The sequence below is a fragment of the Mangifera indica genome, chromosome 18 (assembly GCF_011075055.1).
Source record: "Mangifera indica cultivar Alphonso chromosome 18, CATAS_Mindica_2.1, whole genome shotgun sequence".
Classification (NCBI taxonomy): Eukaryota; Viridiplantae; Streptophyta; class Magnoliopsida; order Sapindales; family Anacardiaceae; genus Mangifera; species Mangifera indica.
The window spans coordinates 1,790,814-1,812,776 of NC_058154.1; the positions used below are offsets into that span (position 1 = coordinate 1,790,814).

The following is a 21,963-nucleotide window of genomic DNA, read 5'->3' on the forward strand; positions in this document are numbered from 1 at the left end:
CTTAATATGTGGCGGAGAGCTTACAGGGATTTTCATAAAGTTTTTCGGAAATTAATGTTTCAGGTGGTAGTGGAATTCCTGCAGTGCCATTAATATTGCTACCAAGCTAAGCCTATAGTAGAGATGTTTTACATCTAAAAGAATATAAATTTAAATTATATATTTTAATATTAAAATTTTAATTTGGTATAATGGTTATAGAATTAATCACCAGATTTAAAATTTTATTTATTTAATATAATTGATTGGATTTCAAATTTAGAGTCCAACTGAGATCATTCTTGCACAGTGGGAATGTCAAGATATTCGTTACCAGTCACGTCACTCATTCCACTTCACTCCACCTTTCACTTGGGCGGAATTTCTTGCAATAAAAGAGTTTTTTACAGAATGATCATACGAAAAAAATATTTACCAACCAAATGCGAGAATCTAAAGCCAATTCCCGGATCTTTACCAAAGAAAAATAAAACAGAGAACAAGATGGAGAAAAACCCTATGACTAAGGTTTTTGTATCTGAACCAAATGTTGAACCAGAAAAGAGACTGGTTCGACACAATTGATAGTCGGATTGGCAAACTATTTAAGAGAGATATTGTATTTTTTGTTTTGTTCAAGAGTCATTCAGTTGTTTCCATTTTGTGCAACAACAAAAAAAAAATCCTGTGTTTAAGATCCTCGTTGAACAACCTTAGTTGTATAGTGGTCTCCTTTGGCTTTTCTCTCCACCATCGATCTTATTAATAGCAACTCCTTTCAACAAAGAAATTGTGATTTTCATCTCCTTTAGAAGTTAGATTTCATCATTTGATTCATTTTTAATATCAATTTCTTGATCTGATTCATTTTTAATGTAAATCTCATCATTTTTAATGACTCATTTTTGTCGTAAACAAGTGATTCATATGCGAATAAACACAAGTTTTCCAATTGAACCATGGTTAAATATGGTCCCAAGCCATTGGATTATCAATATTGGACCAATGGGTCATGATCAAACTGGTTAAATCAATCGATCTGATCTGAATTTTAAAATATTGCTGTTAACTCTTTTTTTTTTTAATGAAGAGTTATAGTCCTAAACAGGGACGCAAGACCTCAAAGCAACTATCAAGATTTGTTTATTCACCATGTTGAACTTAAAAGAATCACAAACCAAGATTCCATTGATGAATAGTAAAAGGTTTATGCGGAGTTTGAGTCTTTAAATTAATTGGCTTGGTGGGCAAAAATATTATCTTACATACATGAATAAATGAGTGGGAAACACAGGCCGCCATTGTTCAGTACTATTACTCAGTGATGCATCTGATCTGATCTGATCTCCTACCCACCATCTAATCCATTAAAAGGGAACAAACAGAAAACACAATATGTCATCTTCAAGAAGAGAACCAACATAAAAGAAGACAGAATGAAGCATGAGATGCTTATTTTAGTGGCTCTCAAGTCTTAGGTTTGGTCAAGATTCCAGCTTCCAAATTCAGTCAACTTATTGCCATAAAAACTATACTTTGGCAAAAAGGCATCAGAATAAAGCATTTATTAAAATAATGTCAACACTCAACAGAGAGAATGCAATGTGACTCAGCTAAATTGATCCCAAGCATGCATGACTTTGCCTAATGTCCAAATCAACTACTTCCACTTTGCATTTATGACCGCATATACAACACACTAAACTTTGAAGAATAAAATTATGCATGCAAACTTTTTTGTATAAACTAAAGTGACGGTTTGTGATTGGGTGATGTGATTATTTATTTTTTTTCTTACTTCAAAATCACTCAAATCAAATACTACTATATCAAGTTGTATAAATAAGTTTGTATAATTTGCATATATATGTCGTATTACTCTACTATGAATGTGAACCATACCAAGGGTTTTGAATTCTATATTCATTCAAAATAAAAAGAAGTGCAAGCATCATAGTCTCATTCTTTATGTAGGATGAACTGTAAATGTAAGTTTTGCAGCAAATTAATAAAGATAAATAACCATTACTTCTTGATTTTTATTGACAAAGGTGGAAATTACAAAAGAACTTACAAACTTCATCTAAGAGATGGATTGGATATGCAGTTTCTGAGGGATCCAGCTTCAAATGCATCACAAAATTCATCACCAACAAAGACAGTAACAGAACAGATTTTGAAAATACTGCTTGCCTAAAATATACTAAAGATTATAATTCCACGCAGATGATATTATCCTCACATATGCCTTATTATATCAACCATGCACACATGGGAGTTGAATAATTTACATGAATCTACTCTGAATGGTTGGAGTCTGTAGCATATAATTTTAATCATTTCAGCATCTAGATCATCTGTACATGGCTTTTGCCTAAATGGAAATATTCATAATGCAAACAGAGTACCAGAATGCCTTTTGATTGCAAGGATATAACCAGTGCACAAAGCCAAAGGCTCAAGCTTCTTGCAAACAGGCTCCTCTTATGGTTCAATAGTCCAATTTTCCAATGGCAAATCACAGCACAGCTTAACTGATTCTTCATGGACTCATTCCAGGCTTCATCAACATATTCACATAAAACCAAGATGTTGTTTTGACAGAGTAATCTGAGATCACTGCCAATGAATAAGAATTGGCAAATAAATATCCCTAGTACTCCTATATATTATCTATGAATTACTGATGTTGCATTGATTGCATCGGATAAAATGTGCTGTACATGTCACACTGAGATCCATGAAGAGTTCCACCAAGCAGATTTTGCTCCTGCAACTTAGCTGCATATGAAGATATCCCACAAAAAGGGGGTGTGAAAACGTTGCTATTTGTTGGGTTGAAAACCATGGCTGCTCCTTCATTTGGTGGTTTCCAATCAAATCGCTCATTTCTTATGCTAGTCAATTTTGGTTGCTGTTGCAGCTGAATGACAGCTGTAGAAGAATTTGCAGATGAAGGTTTACTATTTTCTGGCGAAGAATATCCTGTGACTTCCAAACTGACAATAGTAATGTCATGAATGCTAGATCTCCTCTTATCCTTCCCCCCAGTAAGCTGCCGATTGAAGTACTTTTGAGCATGGCTTGCAACCTGAGTTGGTGTTCTAGTGGTCACAAAATTGCGGGAGATATTTCTCCAGTCCCCTTTTCCAAACCTTTTAAGACCCATTAGAAATTGCCTGTAGTTCAATTATCAAACACCCATCATGAGCTGCTGGAGTGTATTAAACCACTGAGAACTACATAATTAAACAAGTGAAAAAGACATCTTCATAAAGGATTCGAGAAACTGCTTTCATTAAATTTACCATTGTATCATACTTAGAATCACATCACTCTCAGGATCAGCCAGAGATCTTATGTAATAAAAAAGTTAATTATTTCAACAAATCAAAGCTTTATATCATAATTTCTTGTTACCAATGATCAGCAATCTCAAAAAATGAAATAAACTTACAACGGTTTATTCACAATAAAACTAATCCGTAGGAGAAAAGCCATACATATGATACAACAGAGTTTTAAAGTCATCCAACCAACTCTAATTAACTTTTCACCATTGCCATACATAAGATTCTGAAGGGAAAATAATATTATAACAAGAAAGAAAGAAAAAAATTACCTGTGTTCTTCTTCTGTCCATGGAATCCCTTTCTTTCTTTCTTGATCAGAAGGCCGAGTTGTGGTGCCTCTCTTCCCACCAGGACTATACAATTGCCTCAATCCATCAAATTCTTGATCACAATTAACCCACTCCAAAGTGAAAGAATCGTTACAATAGACAGGAATTGGAATTAAACCAGCTTCAATATCACTAACATCCTCTTCCAATTCCTTGTATTGTTTGATGACATCACCGACTGTCTTGCCTGGAATCATTGCTGCTACCTTAATCCATCGATCAGGAGTATCTTTATCATACAAAGCCAAAGCATTCTCAAACAGCTTGTTCTCTTGTCGAGTCCATCTTGTTCCTTTGCTTTCTTGAAACAACCAGTTTGAATTCTGTAGATATGAGGCCGGAGACAGAACTTCTACTCCTCGATTCATTTGTTTTTGTTTAGAGAGGAGTGAATCCCAGCTCAGTTTCTCTCTCTTTGAATTCAATGTTCAAAGAGAGAACCCAGATAGAAAATGCAGTGAAATGGAGGTTTTTATGACCAAAGAAGCATCGAATCAACAAGGCATTTGATAAGAATCTGACAAAAACTTTTTTCGCACAAGCACCAATTGAGGAATCTTAAAAAGGCTCAACTTTCCAAAAACAAAGGAAAATTAGTGAAGAAATAGAGAAAAATTCTTTTAAAAAGGCCTCAGTCTTGTACAAAACCTAAACCCTAGGCCATTACCACCGCCCCAAAACACACAAAATCACGAGAGAAAAAGCAACACACAAAGCACAACCCAGATAAAGATTCACCACACTAAACAAGATCCTGAAATAAATTAGAAATTTTGAAGCGAGATTGAAGGTCAGCTGAACCAAAAACAGGGAAGAAGTTGAAGAAAAACAGAGTAAACAGAAAGGTTTTTGAGAAATGAACTGATAAAACTCTTAAAAAAAACCGTGCTTTTCTAGCTTTTCCCCAGAGTTGGTGACCAAAGCAAACGAAAATAAAAAGCAGAGAGAAGAGAAAGAGTTCAAGAGAGACGTGAATAAAAATTCGGTAGCCTGGTTTGTAATTAGTAAGCAAGATAAAGAAGAGAAGAGAGAATGACAGGAAAATGAGTGAGAGTGGTGCTGAGTTGTGGTTGGCTGATATGGTTTTATGCGGGCACTGAAGCTAAACAAAAAGCTCTATAATTAATTATACACGAGAAAGCGCAGAGAACCAATAAGATTGAAGTTGCAGAAAGGACAATCCGTAATCGGCTTGCAGCCGAGAATTGGAGGGAGGTTCTGTTGGTGAAAGTGAAAGAAAGTTATGGATGAATTGGTCATTTATCAGTCCTTCCTTGACAATGGTGTTGACGTTTAGCTGTACCACGTGAGATGTTTGTCCATTACTGCAAAATTACTGTTAAAAAAACTCAATTTTCGCTTTCATTATTAAACAAAAAGTAAGACCTTTTTGTATGATTTTTATACACAATCTTATATATAAATAATAATATATTATTATATAATTAAATAACTAAAAATTAAAAATAAAATAATACTCAATCACATAATGATATATTATTATTTATATACATAGTTTTATTGTATTCACTTGAAAATGTAACTCAATTGGTATTTAATTTATGCGAAAAGAGGATATCAAGTTGAAAAGGAAGTACTCCATAATTCATTTTTTTAATGGTTAAGATTATGGATACATTCAAGTAAAATTAATTAAAAATAAAGATCAACTCAAATTTAATTCAAAACTGAAATGCCCAATTTGAGTTCAAATTCAGTTTGATTAATTGGTAAACAATAATATGGAAAAGAAGAAAACAAGTCGTTGAAAAAAAAAAACTCAAAAGAGAAGAAAAAGAGTTATTAGATAAAAAAAATTGTTGAAGAGACGAACTTTGATGCAATGATGTCAACACTCTTTTGATTTGGAACTCAACGGTTTGAGTTAAATATAGATTCGAACTCAAACTAATTTGACTCGAATTCATCATTTAAATAAGAATATATATTTATTATAATTATTTAAATCCCTTTTAAGGAAAAGGGTACAAAATTTATATTTCATTTCTCTACAATAAAAGAAATAATCAGAAGAGATATTAAAGCTAATTCATCTTAATAAACATATCGAGAAGAATAAAATTATATATATAAACAAATTATATAAATTTATCTGTATATATTAAAATAATAGTTTGTAATTAAGTAATATAATTGTTTATATTTTCTCTTATTTTAAAATCACTGAATTAGATATAACTAACTCATTATGTACAGAATAGTTTATACAAATAGTTTGCACGTATAATATTTCTCTACTTAGAATACTTGGATAGCATATTAAATTTATTAACAAATTTGAGGCTAATTTGTTGTGGGTTGCTTTCATTAATGAAGTCAACTAATATTTTAATAGCTTGTTAAGACTCCACTAATTGAAATTATGAATTGCCATATACTAATTCAACAATCTCATTAATGACCGAACTTTTTTGGTTACTCAATTATAGTTTTTAAGAAAATTGGCCGAATTCTTCCTCCAACACTTCAATTTGAATAAAGACTAGTCGCCTTGCCCTCTTAACACATACATATTTTTTAAATAAATTAATTATTAAGGTTGGTATTAGTGGGGTGGTGTCTAAATGGAGTGATCGGTCTTTATATGATTTATCTTAGAGGTGGATTTGAGTTAAACCTAAATAAATATCAATTCAAATCTAAAATAGCTCATTCGAAATTAAGTTTGACTCTTTTAATTAACAATAAGTTTATTGGAGAAACCTTCAAAATGTTGTTTAAAAAAAAGTCGTTAAAGATGAAAAAGAAAAAAAATTATCATAAAATAAGAAAAATTATTAGAGAAGATGAAAAGTTGCCAAATAAATGAATCTGTTGATGACTTTCTGACGACTCAATCTCAAACTAGAGATACCCTTGCTTAAGCTAAACTTGTTTTAGTCAAATACTAAGCCAAGCCAAGCCAGAGCCAGTTCAACTAAAATTTGACTATAATTTAGATTGATTCTTTGGGCCAACTCTAGTACAAAATTCGCCCGACAAGAATAGTGTATTTTCTTGTAATTGTAATTGTTAAGAGTTTCTTCATATGAAAAAATGAATATGTTTCTTGAAGCCAGACTAAGGCAAATAGGGGGCAGTGAAAAAAAAGTACGGCCAAACTAAAAGTTGGAATAAAAATTGTTTAAAAAATTGATCAATATGGGTGATATTGTATTTTTCGAATTTTTAATTAAAATTATTGTTGGGCTCGGTTAGGGCCTTCAGATCAGTCCCTATCCGAAAGCCTTGGATACTCAGCTCGATCTAGGTCTAATCAACCCTCCTCAGGTCCAGGCCCATCCCTTATGGCTCGGTTCGGGCTTAATCCAAGCTTTTTGTCCAACTCCACTTGAAACTTTTATATAAAAATAATTGAGGTTTGAAAATTTAACATCTTTGGTCCAATAATCTAATTCACTATTAAAATATTGTTTATTTTGAATATAAAGTTTATCATGGTTTTATTTTTAAGTCTTGTAACCCAAAATACATTTTGACAACTTAATGAACTCACTTGCGAGTTAACTGGTTTTATCATAATATCCCTAAAAGAAGTAGAATGCTCATATAAATCTAATATCTCTTTTATGCTTTGTCAATGTGGGATTTACCCAAAGGTATAACGCAAAATATCATAAAATCAAAAGATTAATGCAAAACTGTTAAAAAGTCAAATAGACCAATAGATAGAAGAATGTTACCGCGCTTATAGGTGTAGGCTCAACTCACATTTGCCTATTGTTTAGATTGATTCTTTGGGCCAACTCTAGTACAAAATTTGCCGACAAGAATAGTGTATTTTATTGTAATTGTATGAATGTTTTTTTCTTGTAATTATAATTGTAAGAGTTTCTTCATATAAAAAATGAATATGTTTCTTGAAGCCACACTAAGGCAAATGGGGGGCAGTGAAAAAAAGTACGGCAAAACTTAAAGTTGGAAGAAAAATTATTTAAAAAATTGACCATTAAGGGTGATATTGCATTTTTCAATTTTTTTAATTAAAATTACTGTTGGGCTCAGTCGGGGCCTTCAGATTAGTCCCTAGCCGAAAGCCTTGGATATTTAACTTGATCTAGGTCTAATCACCCCTTCTCAAGTCTAGACTGGCCTAGGCCGACCCCTTATGGCCTCGTTAGGGTTTAATCCAAGCTTTTTGTCCAACTCCTTTTATTTAAGGATAATCGAGTTTTCAAAATTTAATATCTCTAGTCTAATAATCCGGTTTACTATTAAATTATTATTTATTTTAAATACACAGTCTGTTATGATTTTATTTTTAGGTCTTGCAACCCAAGACATATTTTAATAGCTTAATAAACTCACATGCGAGTTAACTAGTTTTATCATAATATCCCTAAAAGATGTGGAATACTCATACAAACCTAACATCTCTCTTACGTTTTGTCAATGTGGGATTTATCCAGAGGTATAACACAAAATATTATAAAATCAAAAGACCAATGTAAAACTGTTAAGAAGTCGAATAGATCGATATAATGTTACTGAGCTTATAGGTGTAGGCTCAACTCACATTTGCCTATTGTTTGGATAGATTCTTTGGGCCATCTCTAGTACAAAATTTGCCGACAAGAATAGTGTATTTTCTTGTAATTGTATGAGTGTTTTTTTCTTGTAATTGTAATTGTAAGAGTTTCTCCATATAAAAAATGAATATGTTTCTTGAAGCCACACTAAGGCAAATAGGGGGCAGTGAAAAAAAGTACGGCCAAACTAAAAGTTGGAATAAAAATTATTTAAAAAATTGACCATTAGGGGAGATATTGTATTTTTCAATTTTTTTAATTAAAATTACTATTGGGCTCAGTCGGGGCCTTCAAATTAGTCCCTAGCCGAAAGCCTTGGATACTTAACTTGATCTAGGTCCAATCACCCCTCCTCAGGTCTAGACTAGCCTAGGTCGACCCCTTATGGCCTGGTTCGGGCTTAATCCAAGTTTTTTGTCCAACTCCATTTGAAACTTTTATTTAAGAATAATTGAGTTTTCAAAATTTAACATCGTTAGTCCAATAATCTGACTCACTATTAAAATATTATTTATTTTGAATACAAAGTTGGTCATGGTTTTGTTTTTGGGTCTTGCAAGCCAAAACACATTTTAATAGCTTAATGAACTCATATGCGAGTTAACTAGTTTTATCATAATATCCTTAAAAGATGTGAAATACTCATACAAACTTAACATCTCTCTTATGTTTTATCAATATGAGATTTATCCAGAGGTGTAACACAAAATATCATAAAATCAAAAGACTAATGTAAAACTGTTAAGAAGTCGAATAGATTGATAAATAGAAGAATGTTACCGAGCTTATGGGTGTAAGGAACTTTGTGCTAAAATTTATCAAACAAACAATGATGTAATTTTAAAATTTTACTTAAAAGGCACAAAACCCTAACCCTGGATTAGGGGTATGAATCAAAACATACAACAAGATAGAAGAAAATTAAGTCTGTGTTGACAACTCATTCTCTTTGCAATTTCTCAATGAAACGATTTTCCACAATCCTTTCCAAGTAGAGGAAGAATGCTTCACATCCACATTGGGCATCAAGGCCACCACTATCAATGGAAAGTATTAGAAAACTCAAGAATGTGCTAGTGATCTGTTGGAGTGGATTGATATAGAGAGAGGAAAGGGTTTTCAAGAGAAATATATGTATTTTTATGAAAAATGAACAGTAACAATTAAGGCAACATAATGTTTTAATTTATATTTTGCATAGAAAAAACATTCCACAATATGAAACGGGCATTCGTCAATGCAAAGCCTAATCAAACTCTTGTCCAACATATGGAATAAGTGTTCCTCAACCCAAACTAAGAATGTCATTCCTTGATATGGAACATGTGTTTTACACTCATAAATCAATCCCAAATCTACTACTTAGCTTTTAGACCCTGGCAATCAACCTTTATTCTGTGTGACTTATTGGTTCCCCGTCGTGTTGATAGTTAACATAATCATGACTAATTTATAATTGGTCCACTCTCTAATCATAAACCAAAATTGTCCTCAAGCAAGATATCATGACCTTCCAAATGATGAACAGTAATTGAAAGAACAATATATGTTTATTGTGCAATTGAATCTTTTCATCATCTAATATTTTATCAAAATTGAGACATAAAAATAGTGTTTATCTATTATCGTCGCTTGAGTTTATCATTTAATTTTCAAAACAATAACAAAATACAATTGGATTTAAGCAACAACTCGATCCCACTATAGCTATAGATTTTAGTGGTCATATTAATTCATCAAATAATGTATCAAATTATTTTTTTCTGTACCCAAGAGTGATTAATGTTATGTCGATCTATCATAGTCTTAATACACTTCTTAACATAGCCAACAATTACCACATTGATAGCCATAGATAAAAGACTATGTTAGGCTAATTTCAAACCATGCCTTAATGCACAAAGTGCTCTGATGATCTCAAGTCTAAGGATTATATGCACTATCGTTCATTAGAAGACTTGCTCCATAGACACTAGGGGTATTATATCTATATAAAAAACATACACTCATGTGTTGCATTAGGATGTCACCAAACAACCTTAATATGTGAGATTTGTCACTACCTCTCGATAGGTCATTCAACATTGATAGTTTTATTGTATTATATGCACCTATGGTCAAGATAATATTGGAGCTACAAACATTTTTAGGCTACTTGATGTGAGCATAGAGTCCTCACAAAATACACTTGGTTTTTTCATCACGATTCTACCATTCTAAGAGCATAATCATCTTATATATAAATACTTATGTAAATGAAAGATGTATAAGTGTTGTTATTATTAATGCATAAATATGATAAAGAAAGATACAAAATGTATACAATACAACCAAAACACAACCGAAAGATTTGGCTTTTCAACGTTGACTCTAACAATAGGGTAGAGTAAAAATAGAATAACCCTAGTTAGAGACTAATAAAAGTCCCTCTCTTAAAGTAAGAAAATCAGTTTTTAAAGTCCCAAAATGCTTGGAAATCAGGATTTATTGGACATTACTAATCACCTCACCCAAAAGAAAGAATCCTCACTGCACCAATTAATTGAAGTGATCAAAACCTAAAATGAACACTATTGTCTTGGCAGAAAATAAATTATTATAGATTAAGAGAAAATATAATGGTAAAATAATCATTGGAAAGATGTATAGCCCAATAAATTAGTAGGTTCACCTTTTAGTTTAAGAATGTGCACAGAAAGCTGAACCATAAAAAAAAAAAAAAAGAAAACTTTCGTTTAATGGATGATGACGAAGACAGTGGCTGTTTTTTCTTATAAATGTACATGATCAGTGGCCTGACCGCATACAAACTGTATTAGTTCCATTATTACACTTACAAAATCAGTTTCATACAAGAAGTTCTTCTTTTCCAGGGCTTTCAGTTTCATAATATTTTATGGAAGTAATTATTGTCTCCCACTCAGAGACTTTTAAAAGGGGTGTGTGGTTGGGTATGACAGAGACGGCTTAAACAAAGTGGGTTTCCATATAAGGGAAGGATTCTTCTTATTATTTTAATTAAAAGTGACATTTGTTTAATGTTTGTAAGGTTATGTTGTTAATCCAGTCTGATTTTACCAGATAGGTAAATATCGGGATACAATGATTGAACATCGGGTAATTATTATTTGGTTTTAAATTAATCAGTTCAAATTTTTCATATAAAAGAGATCATATTAAACGAACCCAATCTTTTTATGAGATAGTCCTTTCGTTTAACTACTCAAGCTAACCTATAGGGTTTGATTAAGTTATTTTGTTATCTATTGAAGGTAAAAATTACACTTTTTCAATTAAAATCCACCTCTATTGCAAGAAAATGACATTAGACAATTAATTTATCATATTGCCTTTTTTACTCCTTCCTTCTTTCTCCTCCACAATCTCATTCTCTTCCTTTTATTCTTCCTCCTATTCCTCCGCCGCCACCTTATGTTTCTTCTACTTCTCCCTTTTTTCATGGTATGGCGAATCCACACTTGGGCAGCGCCATCGAGCTGCCAAGTGGCCAAATCATGGAGGTTGATCTCTCCCGTACCTCCATCTCTCACCTCTTTGTCACACAAAATTTCGTCCAACTCATCCCTACCAACCACCATTTTACTTCCTTTCCCTTTTAAATTTTTTTTTTTTCAAATTTGATTAAGAATCTTTTTTTTTTCTATTTGTATGTTATGATTGATGAGATTTGTTTTGGTGGTTGGATTTGTTTTTGTTATAAAAACGAGTGTTGGAGTTGTGGGTTGTTGAGATGGTTGCATCGGTGGTTATGGTTGTGGGTTGTTGAGTTCGGCAATGGTGGTAATGGTGCAAAAGTGGTTGGGGGGGGGGGGGGGGGGGGGGGGGGGGGGGGGGTGGGTCTTGGTGTTGAGATGGTTGCGGTGGTCGTAACGGTTGTAGGTTATTGAGTTTTGCGATGGTGGTAATGGTGTGAAAGTGGTGGAAAGCTCTCGGTGTTGAGATGGTTGTGGTGATGGAAATAGTTGTGGGTTGTTGAGTTTTGCGGTGGTAGTAATAATGCAAAGACCGAAATTTGGAAATTAAAATTCTAGGTTGTCATGAATTCTGGTGTCTGCGAATTGTGGTGGGTTGTTGAGTTTTGCAATGGAAGTAATGCTCTGGCATAAGAGTAATGCTGGATGTAGACATTTTGAATATACAAAATAAGTATATAAATATGATGTGACATCACATGATAAAGTGCTATTTTATCTTTAATTCAAAATTATACATTTATATAATAATATATTATCTGTATATTCATTTATATGTTCAAAGTATGTATACTTAATGTTATTATTCTTTAATGCCAACAATTGCATAATTATATTTGTATTTTTTTGAGGAAAAACTAGGCAGGACAGAAACCAATCTCGTTAAAAAAATCAAAAAACCATGTCAATCCCAGGATCTGCAGGTAAAGCTTGTATAATACAAATTGAGCTGATGAGATGTCAACATACAAAGTCTTGTCCTACTTTTTTTAATGGTCAAGACTCAGGAACGAGCTAGCAAATTTAGCTTTTGAAGTGCAAGAGGAGGCTAGTTAATATTTTTGCAGTACAGATTCCTTCATAACTGAAACCCACCAGGTTAACCAAAAACATATATGAAATATGACAACCGCAAGATACCCAATTAGGAGTGGACAAAACAAATCTCCAATCTCTCAGTACATAAACATAAAAGCCTGTGCAATTTGCATCGATATAACTCAGACAAGGCAACGACAGGGAAAATGTGTCTTCTCAATTGATTATCCTATTTTGGGATGTCGAGGTTTAATGTTAAAAAAGATGAACGATTGCAAGTCTAGTGAAAAGGGAATTCAGCAAAAAAAGAATTATATTCAGAAATCTTGTGAGGCCAGGGTACATTACTTTCCCCTCAGGAATCCGTCACCTTTGATCAATCCATTCAAACCCTAAGTTTACATAACTCTCTGCTTATAAAATTGTAATGGTACGGTCTCGAGACATAGCTTAAGTGGCAAAATAGATGACTTATGTATAAAAAAATATAAATTCAAATCTCTTATGATAACATTTCAAAATTAAACTTTTGACTTAATTGGTATAATAGTTGTAGAGTGATTAGACTTCAAAATAAGTATATAATTAAGACATCTTCTGTATATATGCTACTGATTTTATACGTATAAATTGGACTTTCTATAACCAAATTTCTTTCCAACAAAGTTGCCCCAGCCTTTTTTTTTTTTTGAGAGAGAAACATTTTTTTTGAAATGGGACTCAGAGGATATTAAAAGAATCAAGCTCAATGTCCTCTGGATACCATTTACAACACACTTGCGTACTGGTCAATTTGAATGGGCTTTGATTTTGAAGGTTTAAATAAAGGAAATGGGTTTGGGTTGATAGGGTGTGTGTGTGTATATAGATTATATTTTTTTTCATCAATTAATATATACGATTTAGACACTTGTGTGAGATAGATTGTAACAATAATAGTAAGGATCGGTTAATCGATTCTATAATCCATTAGAATAAGAGAAAAACAAAATATATAGAAAATTGGATATATAATAGTTTTTTAAGTTTTTCAACCTATTACAAAGAAGCCTACGTTTATGATTATAGTAACTCTAGGAGAATGTTTTGATAAAGTGTAAACAATGATTAAAAAGAGATATCTTGATAAGTACTTGATTTTGAACAAATGTTACCAAGAAATATAATCGAATTTTTATGAGAGTTTTCTTCTCTAATTTACGATGATACTTAGTTATAATCTTATTAGTTACATTTCAAATTCAAATACAAAAAACTAAATTCATAATCTATTACATATGGGAACTATGATGATGATCGAGTATGGAAAGTTATCGCTTTCCATCGTGCGTATATGGAAGTAAAGTCAATAGATAGATTGCATTCTTTGGACAAGAAATGTTAATCCGCAACTTGAGACACATGTAATTGTTTCTATAGCTAGTCGCTATTCTAGAAGTTACTATGTGAATTGGAGTTTACTGTAAAGATAAGATTTTCTCCTTCTTATTTCAATTAGAATCCTGGATCAATCAGTTATATTTATTATTTTAATATGTTATCAGTTACTGTTAAAATAATAACAAAGATGATAGGGATAACCATTCTTTCATAATTCAAATGAAAACCCAGAAGAAAAAAATTCATTTCATATAATAAGATTCTCTTACATTAATTATTCAAATATGCTGAGTAAAATTTGCCTTTACTCAAGAAATAATATTTGCATCCTGTATCTAGTTTCTTCTCTCTGTTTCATTTTCTATTCCATATCTCGGTTTTGATGAAGAGAATTCTCTATTCTTTATAATAATGTATGGATTGTTTGTGCTTTTAACATTTTGGAAGATCACTCGGGGGTGGCAGAAGTGACTGGTTGGGGCCATTCCCATTGTCGACCAAAAATGCCATCTTAAGTCCCCAAGTTGTGTGAATTTCCAAGTGACAATGCATGAACCAGACTCCTGCAGAAGCAGAATTTGAAGAGACATTGTGTAAGAAATAGGCAAAGGACGATAATTTAAGGATTCTGAAGAAAAATAGAAAGTATACCAGGGTTATCGGCCAGGAATCTTATAGCAACCCATCCGCCAGATGGTACACCAATTGTGTTTCTTTCAACAGGATCAACGAGATTAAACTTCTGTTGATCTGTCTTTGGATTGTAGTTCCCAAGTCCCTTACCGACCGCAAAGAAATTGAATCCGTGCAAATGGATCGGATGGTTCTCCAGAAATATGATCCCTGTATCTTGCAAAACAAGTTGAACAGTAGAGTTGTAATCCAGCCTATAAACCTTTGTTCCGCTGCTGGTTTGCAAATTTGCTGGTGGGTTTCCAGTGTAGTTGAAAACGTTTGGTGGGTTACCAGGAAAGTCAGTTGTGAATACCCCACTAATGTTGAAAAAATGTGCCTGAAGTAAGGCAGTAGCTGGCATAACAAATGTGACATTATTCATAGAAGCCACCACCCGGCTACCATTACCAGCTTTGCAAGAGGGACAAGGATTGACTCCAAGTCCAACTGTAAATAGAAGATTGTGATCAACATTTTTTGGGACTCTGGCAGGGTATGTTTTTGAATTAAGGCTACGAAGAGAATCAATAAAGTTGTTAGCAACTGCAGTGGCATTTTGTGAAGGAGGCTTGGTGAGAGTTGTGGGGGTATTAGCTAGTGTGCCTGAATAGTGTAACGTCGCGGTGGCAGTCACATTATCGACTGCAATTGGGGAGTCCATGAAAGGAGAGGCTGTAACCAGGTATTTGCCAGAATTTTGGTCAGCAGTAACTAGGACATTAGTGGTTTGGCCTGGGGCAATTACAACAGTGTCGATTTTGAATGGCTTTACATAGCTGGCATCAACTTCCACAACTGTAAGCTTGTGACCTGCAATCTTGAAAAAAAGCTCTTCATTGAGTGCAGCATTGATTATCCGAAGCATGTAGGTTTTGCCGTTTTCGACAGGCAACGTAAAGCCACCTGCACATAAAGTTCTAAATAAAAGAAAGTTCATAGAATTGATATAATATCTGGTAAAGCCATTATTTTAAGTACCCTGTGAAGAACAACTGGAGACAGGCCCTGGATGGCCATTAATGGTGTGGGAATCAGAGACATTAGGAGCCACGCCAGATTTGAGAGCTTGATTGATGACGGCTTCAGTGTCTGACTTCCACCATTCACTGAGTACAACCACTACTTCCTTGTTGGGTTTTGGGAAAGGATATGGAACTCCACGCTGAGGTAAAATTACGATGGCGCCGTGGACGGTGGACCTCAGCCAGAGAATATGTGCGTGCCAGAGAAGTGTGCCCCGTTGGCCTGTAATTGTGAAATTGTACACATAGCTTTGCCCCGTCTGAATTGGACACTGTGTAATGTACGCTGGTCCATCAGCCCAACCAGTTCTGAGTTGCCGAATTCCATGCCTACCAAATCAATCACAGGTTAAAAAAAATCCAATCTTAACAATTTATTGAATCATGAATATGCTAAGGCATCTCACCAGTGGATTGAAACATTATACTTGACATGGTTGGTGACCTTGACTAGTACAGTATCTCCTTCCCTTGCATAAAGAGTAGGTCCTGGGAACCTCCCATTAACAGTGACAATGGACTTGCTTGAGCAAAGTTTAGTAGATTTCTTCAACATCACCTGTTCAAGTTACGAAGAATTGACAACTACATTTCGACATAAAGTATTACTATATACACAAACAAATTCATACAATCTAACCTTGATTTTGAAATAAGAGAAAAAATAAAATATCATCTAATCATGCACCGTTACCTTAGTTTGTACACATAGTTTTCAACTTCTACGTAAGGGAAAGGGTATTGGGGGAAGAGAAGCATTTTCATGATGTATTGTACTTACATCAAAGTTGTATTGGCGAAGTTTGCAGTGAACCAGAGCTGGAAAAAGACATGCTACAAGAAGCAGGAGCCGAAAACAGGAGTCCATTTTGTTGTCTCCTTTTCACCTCACTCTCAGAAAGTGTCTCTAGATACTGTCTTTCAGCTAGCTTTGAGGCTTGTTGCATTCATGTATGACAGGCTAACGCAAATTTATATAGGGGTATAAGATTAGGGAATTTGGTTCTTGCTGGCAAGTCGTTTTTGGTAGTTAGGTGTATGAACATTTCCTTGGAATACAAAATTTACCTAATTAAAACTCTCCAAATCCAATGATATCGTGAACATTACATAAAGTTGCTACTTAGGAACCAATTAGAATTATGAGAAAATTAACGATATTTCCTGTTGGTTGCAATTAATGTTAGTAGATGTAACTAATTGACCCCACTTCTTTCTCTTGTCTTTGAAAAATATGGTTCCGGGTGTTCAATTTAATTACAACGACACAAGGAACAATATTTATCTCATAAACAGTATTAATTAAGTATGATTCTCTGGATATTCAGTGCCTTGATATCTTAGTTTCTATATTCTAATGTTAGGTGTTAATGATAAGATTAGCGCAACGAGGTGAAGAGACACAAGAAGAACAAGAAACAATAAAATTTTTTACGTGGTTCAATTGAGAAACAAGAGTCTACGTCCACAAATGCAATATTGACAGAGTGCTTTAAAGAAAGAATAATATTATATGTACATATTTTTAGTATATAATTTGAGTATATAGATGATGTGTGATTATGTAATTGAGTGTTATTTTATCTTTAATTCAATATTATTTAATCGGATGATAACACATCACCTATGTACCTAAATTATATATTAAAAGCGTATACATATAGTTTTATTGTATTTCAATAAAATTATGTATACCCACTTTAAGTACACAAATGAGAACACATTTATTGTATGTTATCATGTGAATAAAATAACACTTAATCATGTAATAACACATATAAAATGTGTTGTGTATTCAAAATAGATACTTATAATATTACTCTTCTTCTTCATTGTTTTTGGGTGAGATTATGTCCTTGTCTTTACCTACGAGCTAATACGTAATCCATCCACTGATAATTGTTGATCACCTCGTCGATGTTGTATTAGCAAGTTTGACAAACCAGGTGTTTTTAACCACAAAACACTAGCATTCCATAACCATAGAAATATGTGAGTCCTAGAACAGTAAAAATTGAAAATTTAGAATGATTAGAATGTTGAATCTTTGTTAACAAATTAAATCTTAATTTTGATTACTATATTGCTTGAACAATTCTATGTGCATCTAGTTTTAAGTACTCAAATTATGTGTCATAATGTCATTACATGTTACTTTATCTTTAGTTTAAAATAATTCAATCATACAGATTATCTGAGTATCCAATCATGTACTCAAATCTGGATGTACATAGTTCAACATTTTGCATTATGTGTATTTTAATTAATTTTTGTACACTTTAGGGCCCAAGACATTTTCTTGATAATCATCAACTTTTTCTTAATTTTGTTTCTAACCGGACCTGAAAAGATAGAGGCAAAAGAACTGATTTATCAATCAACCTTTTTGTTTTCAATCATTACAAAGAGTGAAGAACATTGTGAAACTTAACCGCGTCAAGTCTTATAATTTTCTGCTATCTATTTAAAATAGCATCTGGAAAATGATTGATAGATAGATAGACATTTTCCATAGATGCACATCAAAGTTAATTTCTTCAAATGACATAAGGATTTGGGTTGAGGGGTGTTGGAATTAGCAACTACTTCGTCTATCAGATGCAGTATATACAAGGTCTTATTACTTAGTCAACGGAAGTTAGGGTTAGATTCAAGTTGATCCAAACTCAAACAAGATGAAACTCATTTTTGACTCGTTTTTAGATGAGCTTGACTAGTTTTTGGCTTGAGCTTCCTGAGCATAAAAAAACACCAGTTTATGTTTAGCTTGCTTCATAATTTAAAAGTTCATGATTGACTCACACCTAGCTTGAGTTAACATGAGATGTTTGGCTCAACTCTCCTAAATGACATCTTTCCCTCTAATTTTTTTAATGATGTGAGTCGAGCATGACCTCTATTCGGTTTGGATTGGGTTCGTTTTCCCTACTACTCTCTAGCTTGTATTCAAGTTTATGCTTATTTATCTCAAGTTCATGTTCGTGTGTTAGAGCAAAGCTAAAGCTTGAACGAGCTCTTTTTGAATCCAACACTAGTGGAAGTTATCTTATTTTTAGATAAATTAAAATAAATCACATGCTCATTCTTTTCACTATATATATTGTTTTCAGTGTAATTATTTACTTTATTGATTCTACATTTTCTCTAGTTCGTTTATACAAAGACATGAATAAAAATTAGAAACATATCATGAACAAGTTTTTTATTCAATCTGTCCGAAAGAATCACAACAGTATATCAATTTTTATTCGACAAGTGAAATGGCTAGGTTCCCTATACAATTAAGTTGTGAAAATTGAGTGTAATTTTCTTTAACAGAGTTTTTGTAAAAATTTAAATTTACTCAAGAAATAATAGCAGATCCGTATATTGCTTTGTTAATAACTCTCTCTTCCAGTCTTCTCCTTTATACTGCATAATCCTCCCTGCAACCTGTTTGAATGAGGAGATTTATATTTTCTCTACACTGGATAATTATGCATAGAATACTTCAGTTGAGAGCTTTAACATTTCGGAAGATCGCTTGGAGGTGGTAGAAGTGACTCATTTGGGCCTTTGCCGTTGTCAACCAAGAACGCCATCTTCAGTCCCCATGTTGTATGCACTTCCAAGTGACAATGCATGAACCAGACTCCTGCATATTCAAAGAAATTAGCATTTGTATAAGAAGCTGTAATTGCAGAGAAACTCCTGAAGAGGGATCAAAGCGAATTTCCTAAGAAAGATCAGTATCACCTGGATTATCTGCCCGGAACCTTAGAGCAACCCATCCACCAGATGGTACCCCAATTGTGTTCCTTTCAACAGGATCAACAAGATTAAACTTCTTAGGGTGTTTCTTTGGATTAAAGTTCCCTAGTCCCTTACCAACCGCGAAGAAATTGAATCCATGCAAATGGATTGGATGGTTCTCAGGGGCTATGATTCCTGTATCTTGCAAAACAAGTTGAACTGTAGAGTTGTAAGCCAGCCTGTATACCTTAGTTCCGCTGCTGGTTTGCAAATTTGCAGGTGGGCCTCCTGTGTAGTTGAAAACGTTTGGTGGGTTACCAGGAAAGTCAGTTGTGAAAACTCCACTTATGTTAAAAAATGTGCTTGAAGTAAGGCAGTTGTTGGCATAACAAACGTGACATTATTGATAGAAGCCACCACTCGGCTACCGTTTGCTGCTTTGCAAGAAGGACAAGGGTTGACTCCGAGTCCAACTGTAAAGAAAAGGCTGTGGTCAACGGTTTGTGGGACTTTGGCTGGGTACTTTCTGGAATTAAGGCTACGAAGAGAATCAATAAAGTTGTTGGCAACTGCGGTGGCATTTTGTGGAGGAGGCTTGGAGATGATTGTGGGTGCACTAGAAAGTGTGCCCGAGTAGTGCAATGTGGCGGTTGCAGTGTCATTGTCGACTGCAACTGGAGCATCCATGAAAGGAGATGCTGCAACCAGGTACTTTCCAGCATTTTGGTCAGCGGTAACCAGGACATTAGTGGTTTGGCCAGGGGCAATCACAACAGTGTCAGTTTTGAATGGTTTAACGTAGGTGGCATCAACTTCCACAACGGTGAGTTTGTGTCCTGCTATTTTGAAGAAAAGCTCTTCATTGAGTGCAGCATTGATCAAACGAAGCAGGTAGGTTTTGCCATTTTCCACAGGTAGTATATAGCCCCCTGCATACACATGACAGAAAAAGAGTTCCAAAAATTATCAAGTCATCTTTCTAATGAATCTTAACAAAAGATTATTCACATAATCTGATCTTACGCTGTGAAGAACAACTAGATACGGGCCCTGGCTGGCCGTTAATTGTGTGGGCATCTGAGACATTTGGGGCCAATCCGGATTTGAGAGCTTGATTTATAACGGCTTCAGTGTCCGATTTCCACCACTCAGCAAGTACAATTACCTCTTCTTTTTGTGGTTGTGGGAAGGGATAAGGAACTCCACGCTTAGGCAAGACAACAATGGCACCATGGACAGTGGACCTTAGCCAGAGAATATGTGCATGCCACAAAAGGGTGCCCCGTTGGCCTGTAATTGTGAAATTGTAAATGTAGGTTTGGCCTGGCTGAATTGGACACTGTGTGATATATGCTGGTCCATCAGCCCAGCCGGTTCTGAGTTGCCGGATACCATGCCTGGCAAATTAACAGTAATTTAATACATCAACATTTTAAATTGTGTTAATGATTTAGCAATTCAATCTTCAGGATTTCTCACCAGTGGATTGAAACATTATATTTGACATGGTTGACGACCTTGACGAGCACGGTATCATCTTCCCTCGCATAGAGAGTGGGTCCTGGGAACCTCCCATTAACAGTGACAATGGGCTTGGTCGAGCATAATTTAGTGGAGTTTTTCATCACTACCTGTGAAGGTTTAAAAATAAATTTAAAAAGGGAACTTATTTGAAGTGTTACAGATGAATTATGGATCAATTTACTTACATTGAACTTGTAGTTGCGAACCCTGCATTCCACCATAGCCGGGAAAAAGCATGCTACAAGAAGCAGAATACGAACCCAGGCGTTCATCTGGTTCTTCCTTCTCAATCTCAATCTCAATGTCAAACTCAAATTCTCTTCTTGCTTTGAGACTTATTGCATTCATGTATGGCGAGCTAATGCAAATTTATATGGGTGGGGGATTGAAGGGAATTTTTTGTTGCTGCCATGTCGTTTTTCTGATTTGGTGAGTAAACATATTCTTTGAAAACAAGATTTTCCTATTTAAGTTTCTCCATGATATTGTTTACTGACGAACTAGATTGGAAATTTAACTGTTAAGCTTCTTAATTCCGTTATCTATTAGACAGATTTGGAAGCTGTTTATGACCCCCACTCTCGAGAGAACATATTAACACATGATTGAATCGAGCTAAAGATTTAGTTTGGTAGCTCGATTGAAGTTTGAGGGCTCACCAGCATCGCCGCATTGGACCTCTTCTTCTTCTTTGGCCTTTTTATGACGATTTTTCTTATTCTTGAGCAACTTGTCACCGTCTTTTTCCTGTGTCACAGTTCAGTAACTGGTTAGGAATTTTTTTCTTTTTTCTGTCTACATTTCAACTCGGTAATTTGTTGACTTTATTGGTGGATGCTTCTCCACGTTGTACCAAATATGCTTGTAGTGCACGAGTTGCAAACGAT

General features: G+C 34.1%; 3 protein-coding genes across 3 annotated transcripts; all 3 read right to left on the reverse strand.

Moving 5' to 3' along the window:
- Window positions 1-1,988: 1,988 nt before the first annotated feature.
- LOC123201339 (transcription factor DIVARICATA-like) lies at window positions 1,989-4,848 on the reverse strand. Its single transcript, XM_044616794.1, has 2 exons — window positions 3,602-4,848; window positions 1,989-3,158 (listed from the first exon to the last, which is right to left on the reverse strand). Exons 1-2 carry the CDS (start codon window positions 4,027-4,029, stop codon window positions 2,660-2,662), a joined length of 927 nt encoding a protein of 308 aa, XP_044472729.1. The 5' UTR covers window positions 4,030-4,848; the 3' UTR covers window positions 1,989-2,659.
- Window positions 4,849-14,343: 9,495 nt separating this feature from the next.
- Window positions 14,344-16,754, reverse strand: LOC123201611 (laccase-4-like). The gene is made up of 5 exons (XM_044617186.1): window positions 16,602-16,754; window positions 16,228-16,379; window positions 15,777-16,150; window positions 14,775-15,701; window positions 14,344-14,686 (listed from the first exon to the last, which is right to left on the reverse strand). Exons 1-5 carry the CDS (start codon window positions 16,686-16,688, stop codon window positions 14,556-14,558), a joined length of 1,671 nt encoding a protein of 556 aa, XP_044473121.1. The 5' UTR covers window positions 16,689-16,754; the 3' UTR covers window positions 14,344-14,555.
- Window positions 16,755-18,992: 2,238 nt separating this feature from the next.
- Window positions 18,993-21,426, reverse strand: LOC123201619 (laccase-4-like). The gene is given in 6 exon segments (XM_044617199.1): window positions 18,993-19,454; window positions 19,556-19,906; window positions 19,909-20,481; window positions 20,576-20,949; window positions 21,032-21,183; window positions 21,262-21,426. Coding segments are annotated over 6 exon segments (1,668 nt in total). The 5' UTR covers window positions 21,349-21,426; the 3' UTR covers window positions 18,993-19,323.
- Between the last annotated feature and the right edge of the window lie 537 nt (window positions 21,427-21,963).